This window comes from Actinia tenebrosa, unplaced genomic scaffold, assembly GCF_029948245.1.
Source record: "Actinia tenebrosa isolate PJP-AT-01 unplaced genomic scaffold, QUT_ActTen_1.0 PGA_scaffold0__85_contigs__length_37466705, whole genome shotgun sequence".
Lineage (NCBI taxonomy): Eukaryota > Metazoa > Cnidaria > Anthozoa > Actiniaria > Actiniidae > Actinia > Actinia tenebrosa.
The window spans coordinates 1367276-1387078 of NW_028292569.1; the positions used below are offsets into that span (position 1 = coordinate 1367276).

Genomic DNA, 19803 nt, shown 5'->3' on the forward strand with positions numbered 1-19803 from the left:
CTAGTGGTGTGCGCTGGTAATGTGCCTCCAATGCGACCCAAGTTCGAGTCCTGCAGGTCTCGGTGTCGTATGAGAATAAAGTTGTTTGTTGGTTCTCTCCTGTGCTTCGAGGGTTTTTCTACGGGTTCTCTGGTTTTCCTCCCTCAAAAAGCAATCAAAAATCACAAATTCCATTTCAATCTTTAGGCTTTCACCTGGAGCCTAGCTCTGTTGTGTCGCCAAGTGCGGGATTTCTGCAATATTACAACTATTTCTTATAGTCAAGGGTTAGATTGCTCAAAAAATACTGTTGCGAAAGTACTCGACCTAATATAGAGCGAGGTTTATAATGAAACAGTCTCAATAGCGTTACTTCCTCGTATATGCGGTAAGGTGCGACCCATCGATCAAAACAGCGGTTGATGCTAAACCACGTGGATGTACCGCAATACTCAAATGTGATTGGCTGACACGATTCATTTGTGGCTTCCGATGTATGCTTTGTTGAGCGTCCTTTGTTCAAAACAGCGTCACTAAAAAGATCAAACTTTGGATTTGTTTACGACATACAGAGGGCGATCACGAAGTCCAAATCATATACATCCGTTAAAAGCACCAGAACTAAATAGCACTATACACTGCATTTATTTTTTGTTTGCAATTTCTTCATTAGTACAGTTATTAATATGCACTCTACTGCGCAACTCTTCAAATGTTGAAAAGAAAAAAATATTTTTAAAAAACACTGAAAAATAGAAATTTATTTGCGCAGTGAAAAAAGAAAATAATGAAAAAATATGATAGAGTGAGCAACACTATTATTAATCTGTATAAAAAATTTATTGATATTTTTCTCTTTGGAATATTCTTTTGGAGTACATTTTTATATACAAATAAACAACCACTCTTCCGAGTACTATAAATACGAAATTTCAACACTAATTATTACTACGACTACGACTACGTCCTATAAAGTCTTGGTCTAGTCCACTGTAACGATTTGTATAACACTGAACGTCCCTAAGAAACAAATCTTGATGAGTTTTTATACCAAGGTCTTGCCCTGTGCTTAACATATTTTCAGTATTTTACAACACAAAACGAAATAGATGTTCAGATAAGCTCATTTAACGTAATGCCATTCATTGTTCGTCAAAACGTCTTGAGTTTATGTTCATTTTTTGCTCTTCTTTGTGGTGCTTTTCTTTGCTGTTTTTTTCACGACTTTCTTCGCTGCCGGCTTCTTAGGCTTTTTAGGCGTTGTTTTTTTCGTTACTTTTTTGGGACTCTTCTTAACTGACTTTTTAGGTGTCTTCTTTGGAGATTTCTTTTCCGACTTCTTTTTAGGCTTTTCCGTTTTCTTTTTGGGTTTTTCTGCCTTTTTCTTTGCTGCGACCTTCTTTGTTTTTTTAGTGACGGTCTTCTTCGCCACTTTCTTCTCAGTTTTCTTTACTTCCTTTTTCGGTTTCTTCTCGACTACTTGTTTTACAAGTTTAAAAGATCCTGATGCTCCAACTCCTTTAGTCTGCGTAAATTTCCCATTTGCCACTCCTCTTTTTAGCGCCAATTTTACGTGAACCTCTGAGCCATCTCCGACCTTGAAATTTGCTTTAATAAACTTGACGATGGCTTGTCGAGAAGATCCCTTACGATCGCCTAATGATTTTATTGCCTCTGCAACCATGTCGCCGTACTTTGGATGTTCGCTTGGCTTTTTAGGCTTGCTTGCCTTCTTGGCTTTCACTGGTGCTGAGGCCGCTGTGTCCGACATCTTGAATTAATGATTGTTGACAATAAATTGATTATCGACTCGTGTAGAACAATCGATCGATCGAACGCTTGATCGTTACTTCGTCTCTCGGTAGTGCTTGGGGAGAAGTGACGCAGTGAACTACGCGCAGCCTATTTATACTGACCGTGCGAACCACCGAGGAAACACCACCAAATAATTGTAACTTGGGCAGCCATTGCAAACTTTGTGCTTCTTGCTCCGGTTTTTCGCATCCCCAGAGCCATTCCTTTAGTTCAATAACCATAAAAACTACACAGATGAAAAGACTATAGTTGGGACTTTATGCTCAAGGTAAAAAATTACGAGGTTTTGTTGTGTTTTTCGTGCATTTGGTGTAAAAGTAGGAAAGTGCAAAATGTTCTATACAGAGTTTATTAAGAGAACATTGCAGTATACTTCGGGGAAGGTGTTTTGCGCACTGCTTTTAATGAAATAACAAAGTTAAGTCATCTAACTTTTGTCTTAGAGGACATTGATAATCAGGATATTTTTATTTCGGGGTAAAAAAATATTTTAAATTTGACCAACAAACACATCCGCATGGCGGTGAACCTATTCTCGTAATTGCTTCTGTCATAAACATTTGCCTTAAACTCAACGAATTTTCTATATTTTTGAAAAAAAATCGATTCAGAGTTAATATATATTGACTTAATGTTGTTACAAGTTGTATGAGTCGAAAAAATTGTGTTTTTAGAGGTTTTTCAAGGTAAAATGTAGTGTGGTATGGAACGTCTGTTGTCTTGCGAAAAATGCTCTACGAGCGCAAGAATGGCTGGATAAAGTCTTTTCTTCGATCAAACTCTCGAACTTCAAATGCAATTTTACAGCACTTTTTTTCCGTTTAAATACTCGAATTATACTTATTGAAGCTACACTGGATATTTTGTTCATTTTTAGCTCATTTTAGGTTGTTTTTGGTGGTAATTTTGGATAAAGTTAGGCACAGTTGGTTTTGAATCTCTGATAACTTTCGCAGTGTTGTTTGTGCTTTCTTGTCGGATCAAGCGTCAAATCTACATTTCTTTTTTTGGTTTTACGTCTTCGGATTCCTCTCCATCCTGGAATTGACCTCCCTAACACACTAACCTATCGATAATCTACGTTCGTATAAATTTTTACCAATATTCCAGCTTTGGATTTTGCAGTTTTTGAGTTTTTGTCGACGACTTCCCAAACAAAAAGGAAACCGCCATGTTGAGTTTGTTCGACAGCATGTTGGTTCGAAGATAAAGTGCCGCTTTTTTCTTTCTCAAATGCATTTAATGCTACAAAATCCCCCTGAAAACATCAAACCCATGTTTTACTTTTTATTTCAGGCCATTATAGGAACAAATGCGAAGTATGAGAGCGAGAAAATAGAAAAACAAATTCCATAGTCTTGGCGCTCGGAATATCCGCTTTCAAGGGCAAAATTAATTTTTCTTCTTCCTTTGATTATTCCGTTAAATATATCTCCTGCATCTTAAAGTAAATTTGTCTGATTTTCTAAACTATAAAAAATATATTTGGTTTATTTTAACAAATTATATTTGATTTATTATAAAGATTTTTCCATGATAAAATTTTTCCTTCCACAACGACGTGGTCAAATCGAAGCGAGCGTCATTGACGTCTCTCAAAGATGTTCGTCACAGCTTTCAAAAAAATATGAATTTCTAATAACATTTTAGCCTTTAAAAAAACTATGCGGTCACAAGGTATGTTAAGAATATCTTCTGCTAATATCTGGGCTTTCTTAAAATAAAGAAAGTCTTCAAGAATGCATTTTTTTATGCTGTCTCGACACACCCAAGGCGAAGAGCCTCTTGCTCGGGAGCCCGAATTGTTTACGTTAGGAATTAGATTCTTCTCATGTTCACTTGTCATTCTTCCTGGCATTTGTTTTCTATCTTTTCCTAATTCCTTTTCATTCCTTTTTATAAATTTAAATTTCTAAAGTTTCCTTGCTGTTCTTAAAAGTATTAGTTTGTATTTTCCTTGTTTATTTGTAGTATATTTGTTTTTCTGAAGTCATTTTATATGCAAATGAATAGACACTATGGTCTCTCTTCTCAAGGGGCAAATGTTGAGTTTCTTTACATAAATTATGCCATTTTTATAAACCATTGTAATCCTAGATTAGAAATTATATGTTTTGTACCTGGAAGTAGAAAAAGTTGTCTTAAGAATAAATGAGAGCAAAATTCTTGACGGATTGCAATGAGTATCATGACAAAGGTGTCAGAAAGGTGTCAGAAGTGTGAGATCGAAGTGTGAGATCGAGCGAATATATAGTGCTATGGGCTAATATATTGTCTGGGTAAAATATGTCTCATCTAAAAGAGTCATCAAAGGCTTACTTGACTAAACTTGTATTTAGTGCTATATATATTTAGCTATTTATCAGAAATTGCTGCGTAAGAATTTTAAGAGAGCAGATTCTGGTTAATTTGAATAAATTTTAGAAATAAATAATGGATAGAAAATAAATATATTTTAAGACAAATTAAAATATTACATCAATTTTGGTTATGTAACTTATAGAATTACAGCAAAGCCTTGGAATATTGGAGAACAGAGATTGTTTTGGATACCATTTGAGTGCAGAATTTAATGGCTAATTAGTATGAGGATTCCATTGAAATGTTGGAACACTTAATTAGTTTAAATATAACTATACTCTGCGAACAGAGCCCCATTTAACCTTTTCTCACCCATGAAGGAGGTAAAGTGGGGCTCTGCTTGCAGGGTAATATTACTATGGAAAGTAATTTTTTTTTCTAATTATGGTAAATTTTTATAAAGTTTTATTACATAAAAAACCATTAAATTTTAATTAAACAATACTTCACCTTTAACTTCTTTCATCACTGGCCATTAGGCTAGTTGAACTGAAAAGTTACTAACTGAGAGATAATAATATGTACTATTAATAAACTGTTATAAATTATTAAACAGCTACCAACCCATTGGCTAGAGGTTGTATAGTCCAGACTAGGGGATTACCACTTTAAGTTCAAGCACTGACAACTAATGCACTTAAATTTTTTTTCTAAATATTTACTTATGGCAAACTTGTTTTATTTCAGAATCAGCATTTATGAAAAGCCTGAGAAATATAAAGAAGGACGATCTCAAAAGTGAGATTCATTAAATCCATTGAGATTCAATGTATTCACATTTGAACACAGGATACAAGCTGTGAAAGATCTCACTTCATTTGACTCTCACTTGAAAGGGGATTGCCCTATGTTGTTCAAGGAAGTCTGGTTTGTTGAAGTGCTGTAAAAGTTGGCTAAAACTAGCCAATTAAATGACTTTATACTCCTATTTGACAACTTGACAGTGTGGAGTCTCTTACTAATTCAGCCACTGTTCTTGTTATGTGTATGAGAAAGAAAGCCAGAAAGAGCTAAAATGATAGAAAGAAACAAAGAGTCAAAATTAACTGACACACAGTGGGACTGAGAAAATATTTGACAGATGAATGATGTAAGAAACAAGACAGACAGACCGACAGAGGAAACAGGAAAGACAGATGGACAGGAAAAATACTGACAAACTAATGGACAGAGAAAATCACTGACAGAAAGACAGATAGACAAAGATAACTGACAGACAGTGAGAATAGATGGACCTAAGAAAAATAACAGATGGACAGAGAAAATAACTAACAGACAGATGTATGGACAGACAGACAGAGATTGCTATTTGGTAACCATGGAGATCTAACGTAAAACTTTTTGACAGATTTTGAAAATAAACATTTCCACCTTTCATGTTCTGTATGTTACTTCTGTCAAACTTTGCTTCTATTACCAAAAACCCTGCTCTTTTTAACTTTAAAAAAACAACAAAATAACAGACAGTTTCAGCAGAATGTAGATTTAAATTGAAACTCGAGTAAAAACAAAAATAAAAACCAAAAAATGAAACAAAACCTAAATCTAAGAGGATGGTAAGTAAATGTTTTCTTAACGGTTTGCTTAAATTTAAATCCAGTTTAAAGAATAAAAATAAAAAAACCGTAAAAAAAACCTGTACCTTTAAACATACGTATTGTAAATATTTTCGATGGGCTTCTTGTGGTAACACAGGAAACCCATAAACTTTCAGAAATTGGTAGGTGGTTTACAGACTGATTGATCGCTATTTTTACAATATTAAAAGTTATTTATATGGAAATAATGATGGTTGCGATGGTGATGTCATATCATTATATTGCATGAAGCGTAAATATGTCGGTTTTATTCACGTTTGTTTGCGAGGATGATATTAGGGATTACTGACACTCTTGGCTCCGCCCTTCTGATGTGCAAAGTTATAAAAGACACGCTAACAAAAGGTTAACTTCAAGTTCGTTTGAACTGCATTAATATCTGAGCACTGATTCATTTTGTCAAGAATCCTCGCAATTTAGTGGCGTACTTTGCAGACTCTATCACATTCACTGAAAATATCGAGTCGTCGGTTTTTGGATTAGTATGGATTTTTTAGGCCGTCCAGCCGGGTATTTCTACCCTTATCCTAACTATCGCATGGGATTACATCCGCTTCCAATACCAATAAACACTCGATACAGAGCACCGCTTGTAACATACCCACAATGTACCTGCGAATGCTACTGTGAAAAACCTTACGATGGTGTCAGAGGTGATTCACTGCAAAGGTACGAGAGAGCGCATGCAAGACAAGAACTACGTGGATTTCTAGAAAACACCTCAAAACTGAATGGTAAGTATTTGGAAAAACTTAAGGAATTATTTAAATCTAACTGTTTTGTCTTTGAGATAGAGAATTTTGTAGCACAACAATTTCACTGATAAAAATAAAGTAAAATTTAGTTATTTTTTCGATGCTTTTTGATGAAAAGAAAAAGTTTATTTTGCAATGTATTTCACAGCTTAAACAAAGTTCTAACAAACTAAAACTATAGCAGAAACGTTTCTTAATAATAAATAATAACTTTTTATACACGGTATCAACATCATTAAGAATGATTGCTCTTTTTGTGAGCCGTTACTAAGATAATTATTGTGAAGTTTACGAAGATAGTGATGAGTGAACGCATTTCGTTAAGGTTAATCAATATACCAAAACATTCTTTATTCATACGTCTTTGATTACTTGAAGGTTGGAATAAAAGTTTTTAAGTTTGAAACTTGAGCGCATTTTGAAATAGTTTTATAATCTTATTGTGCGAAACATTCAAAGTTTTCGAAATTCGTGGCCAATTTTGGGGTTATTTTCTGGGCAATAACTAGTTAATACTTAAAATCTATTATTTACAGAAAAGCATAATTTTCTTTGTAGTTGAACTTTGATTATTTCAATAAAATGATCAATTTTCTGCACAATGTTGACTAGAAAAACCTTTTATATTATCGAGGATTGATATTCAAATCACTATGAACCATATTTAATAAAATCTAAAGAAAGAAAGAAAAGAAAATCCAAGGTCTTCGTACCGTTGTCATGGATTGCAAGTGGCTAACCTCAAGCATTTCTGCGTTGCTTTTTTCCCCTTTTTTTCGCAATCTAACCCAAAAAAACGATGTGTATAATTGATAAACTTCCAAATGCCAGTGGAATGTTGGTGTTCATTTTTGATTTAGCTACAATTTTTCCCCCAAAGTTTAGGCTTTATAATTTTGATTTCTGTATTGACCTGACTACTGTGGTTAATTATGGCGCGGGCAGTTTTATTGATGAGTATTTATTGATTAACTTTAATTAAAAAAGTAGAAATCAGAGTGACAATTTTTTATTGCTAATTAGTGAAAAAGTTTGACATTTTTGTTATAAGCAACTCAAAGAATGACAAAACAGGAGAGTATTTTAAATTAACGGAGAGATTTAGCTCTTTTTTTTCCTTTTGTCAGAAGGGAAAAAAATGAACCCCGTCTCATGTTTTTATCTCGCATTAAGCAATGCAATACTGAATAAAAACGTAAGTACGTAATATGTAAAGGAACAACGCAGCAAAGCCGCGAGGGAATTTTGCTTATCTCTTCGAAAGAGCGAATGAAAGAGGATAAAGATTTAACGCAGAACGCAGCCTTGCATACTCTTCGTCATTATGGCCAAACTTGATCTCGAAAAGAGAGAGTAAAGTTGTTGAGAAAACTTCAAAGTGTTTCTAAAGTTAACTTGTTTTGTAAGATATAAATTGTACAATAATTTAGTCGCCTCATAGGGTAAAGCTGTTCATTTTATCTTTGATTTTATAATTATTAGCAAATTATGAAAAGATTTAAAAATTTCTAGTAAAAACATTTTGGGAAAGATTTCGATGGAAGAAATTATGGAAGGATAAGTATAAGAGAAGCAAACTGTCATAGTGGGAAAATTTGCGCAGCTGTCAAATCTGTGAGCCAATCCCACCCCGTATCACTGCGTCTAGAAAACAACAAAACAACAAACGTATGTGCTTTGAATCACCAGGAATTGACAGCTCAAAACCATTTTATAAAAAACCTATTGTTTATGAGAACCGGTTTTGTTTGGACTGCAATCTTCTGTACAAATAGTTTTTGTTCGTGAATAAGGCAAGGTTTAGAATAAAAATTAGCAACGCTAACTAAACTGGCATGGAGAATTTAGAATTCCAGACTTCATAAATACGAAATAAAAATATTCTTTTTAAATGTTTTTCGAAATTGAAACTTTATGAATTAATTTATTCAAGGCTTTCCTTTATTAACCGTTTTACTTTTTACTCAAAAAATTGTCATGAACAATCAATATTAAGAAGTTACATTAATTGTTCAAAAAAAATTTTTAATCTTCTCAGTTTTAGAATTTGCAATACAATTACTTTATTGGGTATTTTCATGAGGAATATAGATATACTAAAATCACGTTAGAATTTACTAAAAAAATTTCTAAAGGAAGTTGTTCATTTGAAGTCTCTTTTTCCAAGGTAAAAGGAATTTGTTATAAGAAAATGACGAAGAAAGTGTGAATCACTCGAGTCTTTTGTTTTCTTGTAGTGCGGGCCAGTCTTAAGTTTCGTTTGTTTACTTTGGGTATCGTTTTGATTTCTTTATAGATTTTCGAATAAGTCTGCTAATCACCACCGCTTTTGTCTTAACTTTACTGAGCTTGACTTTATTTAAACCATGTTTAAACCTAACTTACTGTGATTTCTTTATCCTCAAATGAAATGCAACTACTTTTAGCAAGGCCTCGGACTCATTCGAAAAAAAAGCGTAAAAATGAAACTAAAATAGCATTTTTATGTTACGAAGCCATTCAACATTCTATGAAAACTTTTATGGAAACGGCTTTGCTCAGGAAAAAATGTAGAAAGTATATTTGTTCCGCACTCAAATGGCTTTTTTGAAAAACAGAGATGTTATAACGTTGGGATAAAATAAAGAGAATTTAGAGGTACTATTTTTGCAGTAACCTTGAAATAACATGTTTTGAAAAAAGCTCAAAATGCCAAAGGAATATCACGATGGTTCGATTTGCTGCGCAACGGTTAAAATTTCTGCCATTGGAGCTTGAACATAAAATTGAATGTCCCAAAATATTGAAAAATATATGAATAACATCCTTTTACCACGTGTATGAGAATTAATAGCCTTATTAAGATGTCCAAAAATTATGAAATGTATGTTAAAATCATTAATATGAGAGAAATCGTGAGCATTAAAATGGCTTCCCTAACATTTACTTAATTAAAGTAAAATCTTTTAATCGCCTAACGTACGCCATAGATAATCCTTGATCAATGTGAGACTAAACTTTAATTACTGTTCTGTTCGAGGTGTTATAAATGAACAAAGGTTTTGACGAAGTTAACTGTTAGTTTAAGCTTCATGTCAGATGGTGTCAGCGTTGTGAGGTCTGCTTGCTGGTTTTTGTTTGAACAACGTTTCTGTTTTAACACCTTATTCAAACAGCGGGACAGGTGTAGCAGCGCGTTTGTTTTTCTCTTTTGGGGAAGGCAAATTTTGATGAAGGCGCAAATCTAAAAATCCAATAAAGCTGGTGAAGAACTATCAATAAAATATGCAGTGCTCAAATTTGCATTAGGAAGGCTGGGAGAGCTAGGTGGATGGTTGTTCTTCGGTCAAAAAAGTGAAAATGGAAACCTCTACCCCTATTCTTTTTATAGTTGTTTATAATGTAAGAAGTTTAATCAAAATTGTCATCACAATTATTATATCATCATCATCGTCATCATGTTCATCACCATCGTCATCATCATCATCGGTATAAGTATCATTTCATCATCGTCATCTATACTGATATTTATTCTCTTTTTCCTTTTTCTTTTGGTTGAGCGGGGATGGGGGTTTACGCATGCGTAACGGCATCTGAAACACAAGATATTTATGGACACTTAAAGGATGTCCGTCCATTTTTCAATCGAGCAAGGACTAGGATACACAGAAATGCGGCCATGGAATCATTTTAGCATTCTTTTTCTTGTGAACAGTTCCTTAGATTCTCTTCATAAATCATCATAAACCATGTATTTATCGTTAAATTCAAAGTACCAGGATCATCTCTTTCACTACAGTCATAATTGACGACAATTTCTTATTTTCAGATGTTTTTCCTTCAACTAAACCGGGCCGCCGTAACCGCACGACATACAAACGATGGCAGATAGACGAACTTGAACGGGCGTTCCTTCTAAATCCCTATCCGACCAGCGTATTCAAGAAAACACTGGCGGTAAGACTGGGACTTAGAGACTCACGTGTTCAGGTAAGGACCAATCAGATCCTGCCACATAATGCTATACGTCATATCCTTTTAATTTAAAACATTGTTTGAATTTATGTTTAGGTTTGGTTTCAAAATCGCCGCGCAAAGTCCAAGCGTGACAGACAGACAATTAATTCACCGAGCTACGCTACAGAGCACGATGCCGTCGATGATCACGAGTCAGCGGCTGATAGCATGAGTACATGCGCAGAAGACATTGAAGAACTTAATGAAGAAACAGAAGTGGATTCACAAACCGACCATGGAAGTGAATTCTAAAATGACAAAACAAAATTTTGACATTGAATTATCAAGAAGTTCATACTCATGGAAAAATATATAGCGCTCCGCAACTACGTACGACCTATAGTTCTGCACAGATTGGACGTAAAAGAAGAAACCTTCTTCCTACTTTCTCTTTGATTATCATGACAGCACCTCGCTATCAAAGGAATAAAGGGTGTGAGGAATTCACTCTAACTAAAAAAGGGTTTTGGGAAACTTCTGGGGTTGGGTGTGGCAAGGTAGAATGAAATGTAAATATTATAACAGGAAGCAACAAGAAATTCTTACAGTGAGGCAACGCTTCCTTTCACTAGCTGCTATCAGTATTAGTCCTAGATTGATATTAACCTCTCTACCATACTTCAACTTCTTTTGACTCCTATGAAATGTATGCGAACAACAGTTTATATTAAATAATTTAACCCTTACAAAGAGAAGTACTTTGATGACAGACAAATGCGTAAGCGTTGACTGTACTACCGTCGGAAGTTTTCTGGTTGGTTGTATTTTGGTGAAATTCAATTGTAATGAGATATGAAGGTCATTCTTCCATTATATCCAGAGACAGGCAGACAGGGCAAGTCCTTACAGCCTTTGAAGAGTCTCTTTAGGTAATACTATCACTGCTGTGCAATAGAACACAATACAACGAATCTTAGCAGTGGAGTCAAGGGTAACTAAAGGTGGGCAGGGACAACACACACTTAATATACAGAATTAATTACTTGTGGCAATGTAATATAAACTAAAATACAAGATTCGTCTGTTATTGGCATGATGTTTTCAGACCACGTGTCATTCCCTTGAGTATTATTACTATCTTCATCACCGTAAAGCTTTTGCTAAAATGGATTAATCGCGAACTCAAAATCTTCTAAACTAAGTTTTATTCAAATTTCTTCATTTCTTAGTTCGCATCATTCTCTTAAGTACTATTACGATCTTCACCGCTAGCGTGCGAAAAGGCATTAACTAACTCGTATGGAAATGATCGGAAAGTAGTCAAGAAGTAATCCGTGGCTTCGACATAAGTTTGAGCAAGATAAAGGAGCTTTCTCTATATCCTATCGGACTGGTTTTTGTCGTTATGGCCCCGCCAAGCTATCTTTCACCAAGCTAATCTACTTGAACAGCATTATAATCTGGTGTTGACGTAAATTAGTATCATAACACCATCTAAAGAATTGAGCTTGTACAAACCTGTATTGGGTTTCCTGTGTTTTAACCACTGGGGAAGGCTCTGCGCATGGTTAGAACGAGTCATTATTTTGATATAAATATAATGAAAGGCCGGCTTTAACGCTGTTGCATATTCGCGCTTCTCGGGTCTATGCAGATTTAAAGACTATGCTACGACATGTCTGGTTTTCTTTGGTTTTTTTTCACCGGAGAGATCTTGATCCCTGCCCTTGTCATTCCTTGTGTCTGTGTTACTCATAATGAAATAAGTCTCAACCAGTAATATAACTGGATTACCTCAGGTATCAGATAATTTGTTAGAGGTGGGTCAGTTCAAGTCCCGACTGCGGCGCTTTCTTTCACCGCGTGCCGCGTTTAATTTGCTATTAGAGAGTTTTAGATTGACTTTTTTTTCTCCCCGCAAACGGCAAACGTGACCACGTTTTCATAGTTTTCTTTTCTTTTACTTTACCTTTTACAAACCTTCTCACCAAGCGCAAATACTCTTTTGTTTTTCTACTACTTGGACTTTTTTGCGATTCTTTTTCAGTAATTTAAAAGAATTTTTTACTGGTCAACTGGCGTTTCACGTTTGCCGTGAACGTAAATCTAAAACTCTCTATTATCTAGTTTACGTCTAACCTTCTTCGACCTCCACGAGAAGAGCTTGCAACATCTTGATGAGTTATTCTAAAAAGTGTAGCTGTGACCTCGGAACAATATCCTGTGTTCGTGGTAAACTTGGCTTGTCGTTTCTTAACCTTTTGATCTGCTGCATGTGTCTAAAATAAGACAGTAAAGTGACAACAAAAAATTAAAGTTTTCATACCAAAAAAGATGGAACTTGGTTTAATATTAAATCTGGTAAAAATATAGCACGCAAGGTGTGCGTTGACAAGTCATCGTCACCTCGTTAGCAGGGCTACAATTACGAAAGAAATTTGTTTAAATTCATTCGTTTATTTTTCTGAAAAAACTATTAGTTTGTTTTTGAGTATTTAATTGTTTCTGCGCCAAATGCTTTTTTAAGAAAAATTCTAGATACTGACAGACTGGGTATCTGGCACACAATATCCTAATTGGTTGTGTATTCAAGCGCGGTGATTGGATAGTTTGCGTCTCATGGTGCCTTTTGATTGGTTCATTGGGAAATTTGCAATTTGAGTGACAAATAATTGTCCCCCTCTGACAATAAAAAAATACTAAGCGTTTCAAAGACAGACTGTTCATAACGATCCAAAACCTCTAAGCAATGACCAGAGGTATACGAGTCAGTGTTGAGTGCCTGAAAGAGTCATATCGTCTTTCAAACCAAACCCTCATCTACCTAAATCACTTCAACTTCACATCTTAGATTGACAGATAAACTGTTCATAGTTGAGTCTAATTCTTTTTTTCTGCTTGGAGTTCGTCCTCTTTAAAAATGAGTGAGACAAGGAACAAACTTAACCTTGAACTACATGGGGGCTACTTATATTCTACGCAAGAATCGTCTGAAAGCTTCGACCCAAGGCAAGTCAACTTTCTCTTGTCCTCCATTAATGCGTCATCGAGCACGTTTGCGGACCTCTCCAGCAGTGGCTCTGACGACGAGCCATTTGAAACCATAGGTGAGCGTTTTTTCTGTACATAAACTTTGTTGTTTTCTACAGATAGCAAAATGAAATCTTCATAAATGTTGGGAGAAAATCCTTTCGACTTTAAACCATAAATCAAACCAGGAAGGTGTTGAAAGGAATTCGAATTTACGAAATATCAAATTTACAATAAACTACTGGGGTATTTATTGTAGATTACAATCATATAACAATTTAAGTATTTTCTATTGAAACTTGTTTACGATTATCATTATTCTCATCAATTGTGGCAATTAACAAATAATTAGCGACAGATAGAAACCTTTTACTTGAATATAAATATATAAATTTTGTTACATTGTATTGGCTTGAAACGTGATTTTATCAGTTCGGCCCGTGAAAAAAGCAAGCATAATGACATGTTAGTAGAAGCTAGTTCCATTGTTTTAGTTTAGTTTTACTTTGACTGTTAGTCACTAATTAAACAACTTTGTTTCACGGGGTGAGTAAAATCACTCTAAACCATGAAATAGTACTTAATAGTACAAAATAGTGCAATCAATAGTTTTCCTTTGTTTCATCAATTTAGTACAAATTAGTGCTACTGATCAGCATTACTGTAGATGCATTTGCCTTCTAAAGTTCATAAATTTATTTGATTTTAAATAGGACAGTTTGAAACTAGAAAATATATAATTTGTGATTATATTTTTTTAACTGATGGCTACTTTCTTCTTTCTTTCTTGTTCGTTCTGGGTGCGGTTACTTCTTCCAGAAATACCTTTACTTCCAAAGAAAAGACGAAGTCGAACCAACTTCGACACATGGCAAGTTGATGAACTTGAAAATGTGTTCCAAACTACTCAGTATCCAGACGTGTTTGCTAGAGAAGCTTTGGCCTTGAAGCTTGACTTGCTCGAGTCTCGAATTCAGGTATGTTTAAATTAACGTCTGCCGCTGCATTTATGGGATTCTGTCTTGAATTTGGCATCCAAAAATCAATGCTCTACGACTTCCATTCCATTCCAATTGATTTTGGAGTTGTTTAATGCATAAGAAAAAGTCCGATTTAAGATTTTTTCAAGAGAATGAATGATGAACCAGATGAAAGCCTGTCCTAAAAGGTCGCACAATTTCTGTCTCAGCCAAAGGTCGCACTATGAAAAGTCCATACTATTTAAATGATGATTAGTCAAATGGTCAAAATAAAATAAAAATACCGTAACAGGAGAAATCAACGCCAATCTTGATTAATAACGCGTCGTTTTATCTTTGTACTGATTTTTTTGGTCTATACAATCACCAGCTTAAAAAAAAAAACATGCTTTTAGATAAGTAAAATATTTGAAAGAAAGTGTACAAAATATTTGATAAATATTCAAGCCGGTTCTTAGAAGTGGCAGGGGGGAAAGGTGATTTTGTTTAATTTTTTGCTTAATTTTTTTTTAAATAGTAATTTTTACAGTGTTCAGTTCTTATATGGAGTAGCCATTCTCCATTGCATTAAGCTTGAATTTATATCAGTGCACGTTTGTACTAAGCCAACTTGAAGAATGTATGATTAGGTATATATTGAGATAAAATCCCTAATACTGTCGACACCTAACGTCTTTTTTATCGCTTTTAAAGATAAAAAATGATTCAGTGAGCGATATTGAATATGGTGAATTATTTTTGAACTCAGACCTCGAAGTCTGTGCGGGAAGGTAACCTTTGCCTTTTACGCAACGAAAATTTATCTATTTTCTATACTTATTTCTGTTTCTTGCGTAGCTATTGGAATTCAATTTCCAAAATTGGAAAATTGTTGAGCGGAATTGTTCATAGAACTAAAACTGGTTTATCTCATGTAGATATACTCTCAGTAGAGCTCAGTAAAAAAAAGTTTGGGCTTTCAATTGCAAGACACTGAGTCAAGCCCGGTCGGGATGGGTTAGTACCTGGATGATCAAAACTTCTATCTACTCAAGCTTTCAATTCTGTTTTTTCAAATATCTTTTTCTTCCTTAAGATACTTGAATAGACTGATCGATCTTTGAATTTTTGGGCGCAAATTGCCATAGTGTAACCGATTGCTGTCTACCCAAATACTTTACCCAGTCTCCGAGCTGTAGGTTAGATTAGAGTTCTCTTTAAAATTGGTTTAAAAAATTCTTTACATTCTTTTCTTTTCTTTTTTTAAGTCAAATTTGATTTAAATTTGATCGAAAAATCGAATCAGAGTGGATTATCTGTATTCAAACGCAGTACAACTTGACCTAAAATAAGATTGCTTGTATTAATTTAATTTGGCGTGATCTGTGTTCCATTTCATGTCACGTGATATTTCCTATTCTCACGTGACAGAAAAGGCATGCTGTAGAACATATTGTTCACTAGTATACATTGTGCATGACATGTAGTAACCTGTTAAAATCCCGGAAACAAAACTACTCGTTGTCTCCATAAGCCTATACTAATCGACCACTAGCCTCTTCTAACGAGTGGGAGATCAGTTGGAAAGTTTCATATTACTTTTATTTTTTTCTGTATTTGTCTTTTACGTTGCTTCATCAACAGGTCACGTGATCACGGCCGCTAAATTCGGGACCAAATGTAAACAGAAAAACATATTTTATTTTTCCTTTAATAGCGATTTTAAGATCTCTATTTTTAAGCCGAAGAAAAGGGGAAAATATTTCTTAACAATTTCTCAGCCAAAACAACTTTTCTCTTTTCAAATGCTCAGGTTTGGTTTCAAAATAGAAGAGCAAGAATGAGAAGAGAAGACAAAATAAAGTCTACTCCTGGACGAAGGAAAAAAAGCGAAACAGAAAAGTCTAACAGGGCTTTTTTCTTCTCACACTTGAACCAAGCAAAGGAAACTAACTCTACAAAGAAAACGAAAAATCATTCTCTTACCTTAAACACCAGAAGAACTGAATCTTCACGAAGTAAATCTTTCAGCATTGAAAGCATCCTCGCTCGTAAAGATCCTCCAAAACAACGACTACCAGCTGATTTGGAAAACAAAAGTATTGACGAAGCTGGTGACAATGATCAGGATAAAGACGAAAATGAAGTTGTAGGACCTTCTTTAAAATCTTGGAGCACAGAGAACAATGGAAATAGAAATCAAGCGAGGACGCCACCTTCTGAACAGAGAATTCATAACCTGGATTCTGCACCGCCGAATTTTACAAGTTCAAGTTTTTCACAGCCAAGAAAGGAAATAACTTCCGAAAGAATTAATTCTCGTTTAACTTGTCCAAATGAAAAACGAGAATATTCAGAAATCAGGACAGAAAAAGATCTTCTTCTCAATCGTACAAACATGGCCGAAGGATTGCCAAATTCCCGCCAAAATGACAACACGCGCGCTAATGAACGAAATAAAAAGGCGGGAAAGTATGTTTATAAAAATTCTTCAAACGAGAATGAACATTCGCCTGCTAGAAATTACCCTAAACCTTTAAATAACTTTAAAAGCATATCTGAACTTATTGAAAATAACTCGCTAATCCGAGAAAAGGATTCATCAAATGAACTCCGAAAAACCTCTACAGAACTTTATGCTTGCTCGCCAAACGATCTTGTGATAGAAAATTATGACGTAAATTGTTCTCGTGACGAAGTTGAAAATCTTTTGGAGCGGACGTCGGGCGCCTGTCAGCCAGGAATCTTCCAATTCAATCGAACAGGCACAAGTGCCTGTAGTGATTTCGAAACGTTTCGTAGGTCTAGTATTTTCACTTTAAGGAATCGTGCTGAGAAACATGTCAGACGGTTGAATGTGTGTTCGCCGTGATCATAGTATCAATGCCTAAAATAATTATCATTTAGTTTATTTTTCTACGTCATTATTTTCTTTCAGCAATTGCCAAAATAGGGCTACTTTTTAGGTTTCCTTTCTTCCTTTCGTCCCTTTGCTTCTTCTCTTTCTTTCTAGCGGCGTCTCATCAGTTTTGTGAAATATTGGGTTGCCTGTGTGTTTTAGACCCAGGATACCTAAGATGAAAAGATGTCATGGGTTAGATGTGCCTTATCGCCCTTATATAAAGTCACATATTCTTCACATTCTTTCTCTAGGGCGTTAGGCCCTGGCTAAACCAGGAAACATGTTTATCGCGCGCATGTTTCCTCGATGTTTCCCAGTTTAGCCACATGCGAAACATTGCTGCGTGCAACAAATTTTGCTTCCAAGACGCAAAAATTGTTTTTGCTGTGAAAAATGTTTTTGCTGTGCGGCAGAAACATTTCATGTTTCCAAGACTCATGGAAACATTGTTTCCCGATGTTCCCTGACAGTTTTGCCACCTTAGGAAACATTTAGGGAAACATGTTTCCTTGTTTAGCCAGGGCCTTACGCTTTCCTGTCGAGGGGAGAGAAGGGATGGAATGTGCAATGACCGAACGGGATTCTGATCCCCAGACCCCGCGCGGACCTGTCTTGCGTGCCATTGGATTATATACATGCGGCCCAGAGATAACGAAACATTTTATCCAAACATTTTACTGTTATTATAAGCTTTGTTTATCAAAAATAAACACATTGACTTATATGTTATTTCTATTAGTCGGGGGTTGTAAAAACTGTGATAAAAAACACGCCAGAACTTGACCTCTTTTATTTCGGTGGTGAGTAGTGAACTCTGATGTGAGAAGGCACTTGAATGTAATAGATAGGCAAAAGAAGATAATACAAGATAGATAACGCGGGGTATTGGTTGCAAGGTTTGAATTTGCCAACGCGAAGAAAACTGGGGTAGCAAATACAAAACTTAAGATCAGATGTGAAACACAAAACAAACTATTAGTCAAACATTCATGGATGTGATTTTTCAGCTCTCAACCCCTAACCCTGCTGGCGTCTAATGCGACTAGTTTTAAAAGGTAGTAATTGCAACAAAGTATTATGCCCATATATCACTGCTAGCCAGCTGCATGGCGTGCATTTCAGGAACGTCTGCTTTGCCGACTAATATCATCGATTTTGCAAATGGTACTGATTTTCCCTGCAGTGCTAGCTAGCCTTCGGTACTAGTTCTGAAATATTGAGTCGTACGCGGAAAATCTGAAACAAACCCCTGTGGATTTCAGTTCGTTGTTATCCGAGACTGTACAGTAGCTAACCGACAAACGCCCTCGGCTCTTGTAATACTCATAATTGTTCCCTGCCTCAGTAATACCTATTGTGCTTTAGACTGTAATACATAGCTTAAACTATTTTATTAGATCTCTGAAGGTTAAGAGGGTCAAAAAATTTCTCTTTCTTCTTTCATGCAAGCGTGAGTATTGAATATGTAATTTTCTTAAAGAAAGTATTTTTAAAATAGCGTTTGAGTCTCTATGGGTGGCCAGGATTTCCGTTCGTTTTTCAGATCCTTTAGTTGGTACTAAAACAAAAATCGTTTCACTTATTTTAATTCTTTTTGTTACTGGGTCATGTCCTTGAGACCCCTATCGAACACACCCATCCGAGGGAACATGACTGGAGTGATCCACCCTTTCCCTTCAGTCTTGTACTTCCATGTAAATATTTGTAATTATTAATGAGTATTATATATCCCTTTAGTATTGTACTTCTAAGTAAAGCTTTGTAATTACTTATGAGTATTACTATAACTAATTCAGAAACGGCCGTACTAAAGCAAATGACTGAAGACCTCGAAGAACAAAACTAATAGAGTTTAGCTGAAAGTAAGACTAAAGTTTTAAGTATCCAAGAGGGAAAAAATTTAATCATGTCATGTACCATAGCTTTTAGAGGTTTTAAAACACGGTATTCAAAAATAGTTGTTTCCCTGATTGCCGGATTTCGTCAAACATTATCATGCTTTTCTCCAAAATAAGTGAAGCAATTAAGACAACTGCTCATATTCACACAGCTGCAGACAGTCGCGTCGGTTTAATTAACTTGAATAGCATTTCAAACACTCCCGCTTGTTACGCACTTTGTAGTAATAATAGTTGAAGAACTTTGATAAAAACTCGAGGAAAAAATCTAATCATTTTGTTAACTGAAGTAATTATTTTCCGTTTAAAGTTTCGTTTAAATCTTAAAGGGGCACTCTAGAATTCTTGATTTTAATCAAATTCGGACTAAGAAGGATCAGCGTACCTACTTCGAGAGAATGCAAGCGAGATGATGCAATCAAGGTTGTGTTGAAAGTAACTGAATACAATAGCATTCCAAGTTTTGCTAATAAGGGATGTAGAAGGGCAGACCTGATGCTATGAGATGTGATTGTGATGAAATGCAAAGGTTGAATGTCAAGCGCTACATTTCAAGATGTTTTAGTTTAT

The 19803-nt window shown here is 35.2% G+C and overlaps 3 protein-coding genes across 3 annotated transcripts; 2 read left to right on the plus strand and 1 right to left on the minus strand.

Annotated features, from left to right (window-relative positions):
- Positions 1-797: 797 nt before the first annotated feature.
- On the minus strand, positions 798-1858 carry LOC116302059 (uncharacterized). The gene has a single exon (XM_031711258.2). The coding sequence runs from the start codon at positions 1748-1750 to the stop codon at positions 1154-1156; it is 597 nt and encodes a 198-aa protein (XP_031567118.1). The 5' UTR covers positions 1751-1858; the 3' UTR covers positions 798-1153.
- A 43-nt stretch (positions 1859-1901) lies between these two features.
- On the plus strand, positions 1902-11499 carry LOC116302056 (uncharacterized). The gene is made up of 4 exons (XM_031711254.2): positions 1902-2062; positions 4843-6487; positions 10317-10477; positions 10559-11499. Exons 2-4 carry the CDS (start codon positions 6238-6240, stop codon positions 10754-10756), a joined length of 609 nt encoding a protein of 202 aa, XP_031567114.1. The 5' UTR covers positions 1902-2062; positions 4843-6237; the 3' UTR covers positions 10757-11499.
- A 1672-nt stretch (positions 11500-13171) lies between these two features.
- LOC116302057 (uncharacterized) lies at positions 13172-18059 on the plus strand. Its single transcript, XM_031711255.2, has 3 exons — positions 13172-13551; positions 14294-14451; positions 16247-18059. Exons 1-3 carry the CDS (start codon positions 13365-13367, stop codon positions 17303-17305), a joined length of 1404 nt encoding a protein of 467 aa, XP_031567115.2. The 5' UTR covers positions 13172-13364; the 3' UTR covers positions 17306-18059.
- The last annotated feature ends 1744 nt before the right edge of the window (positions 18060-19803 follow it).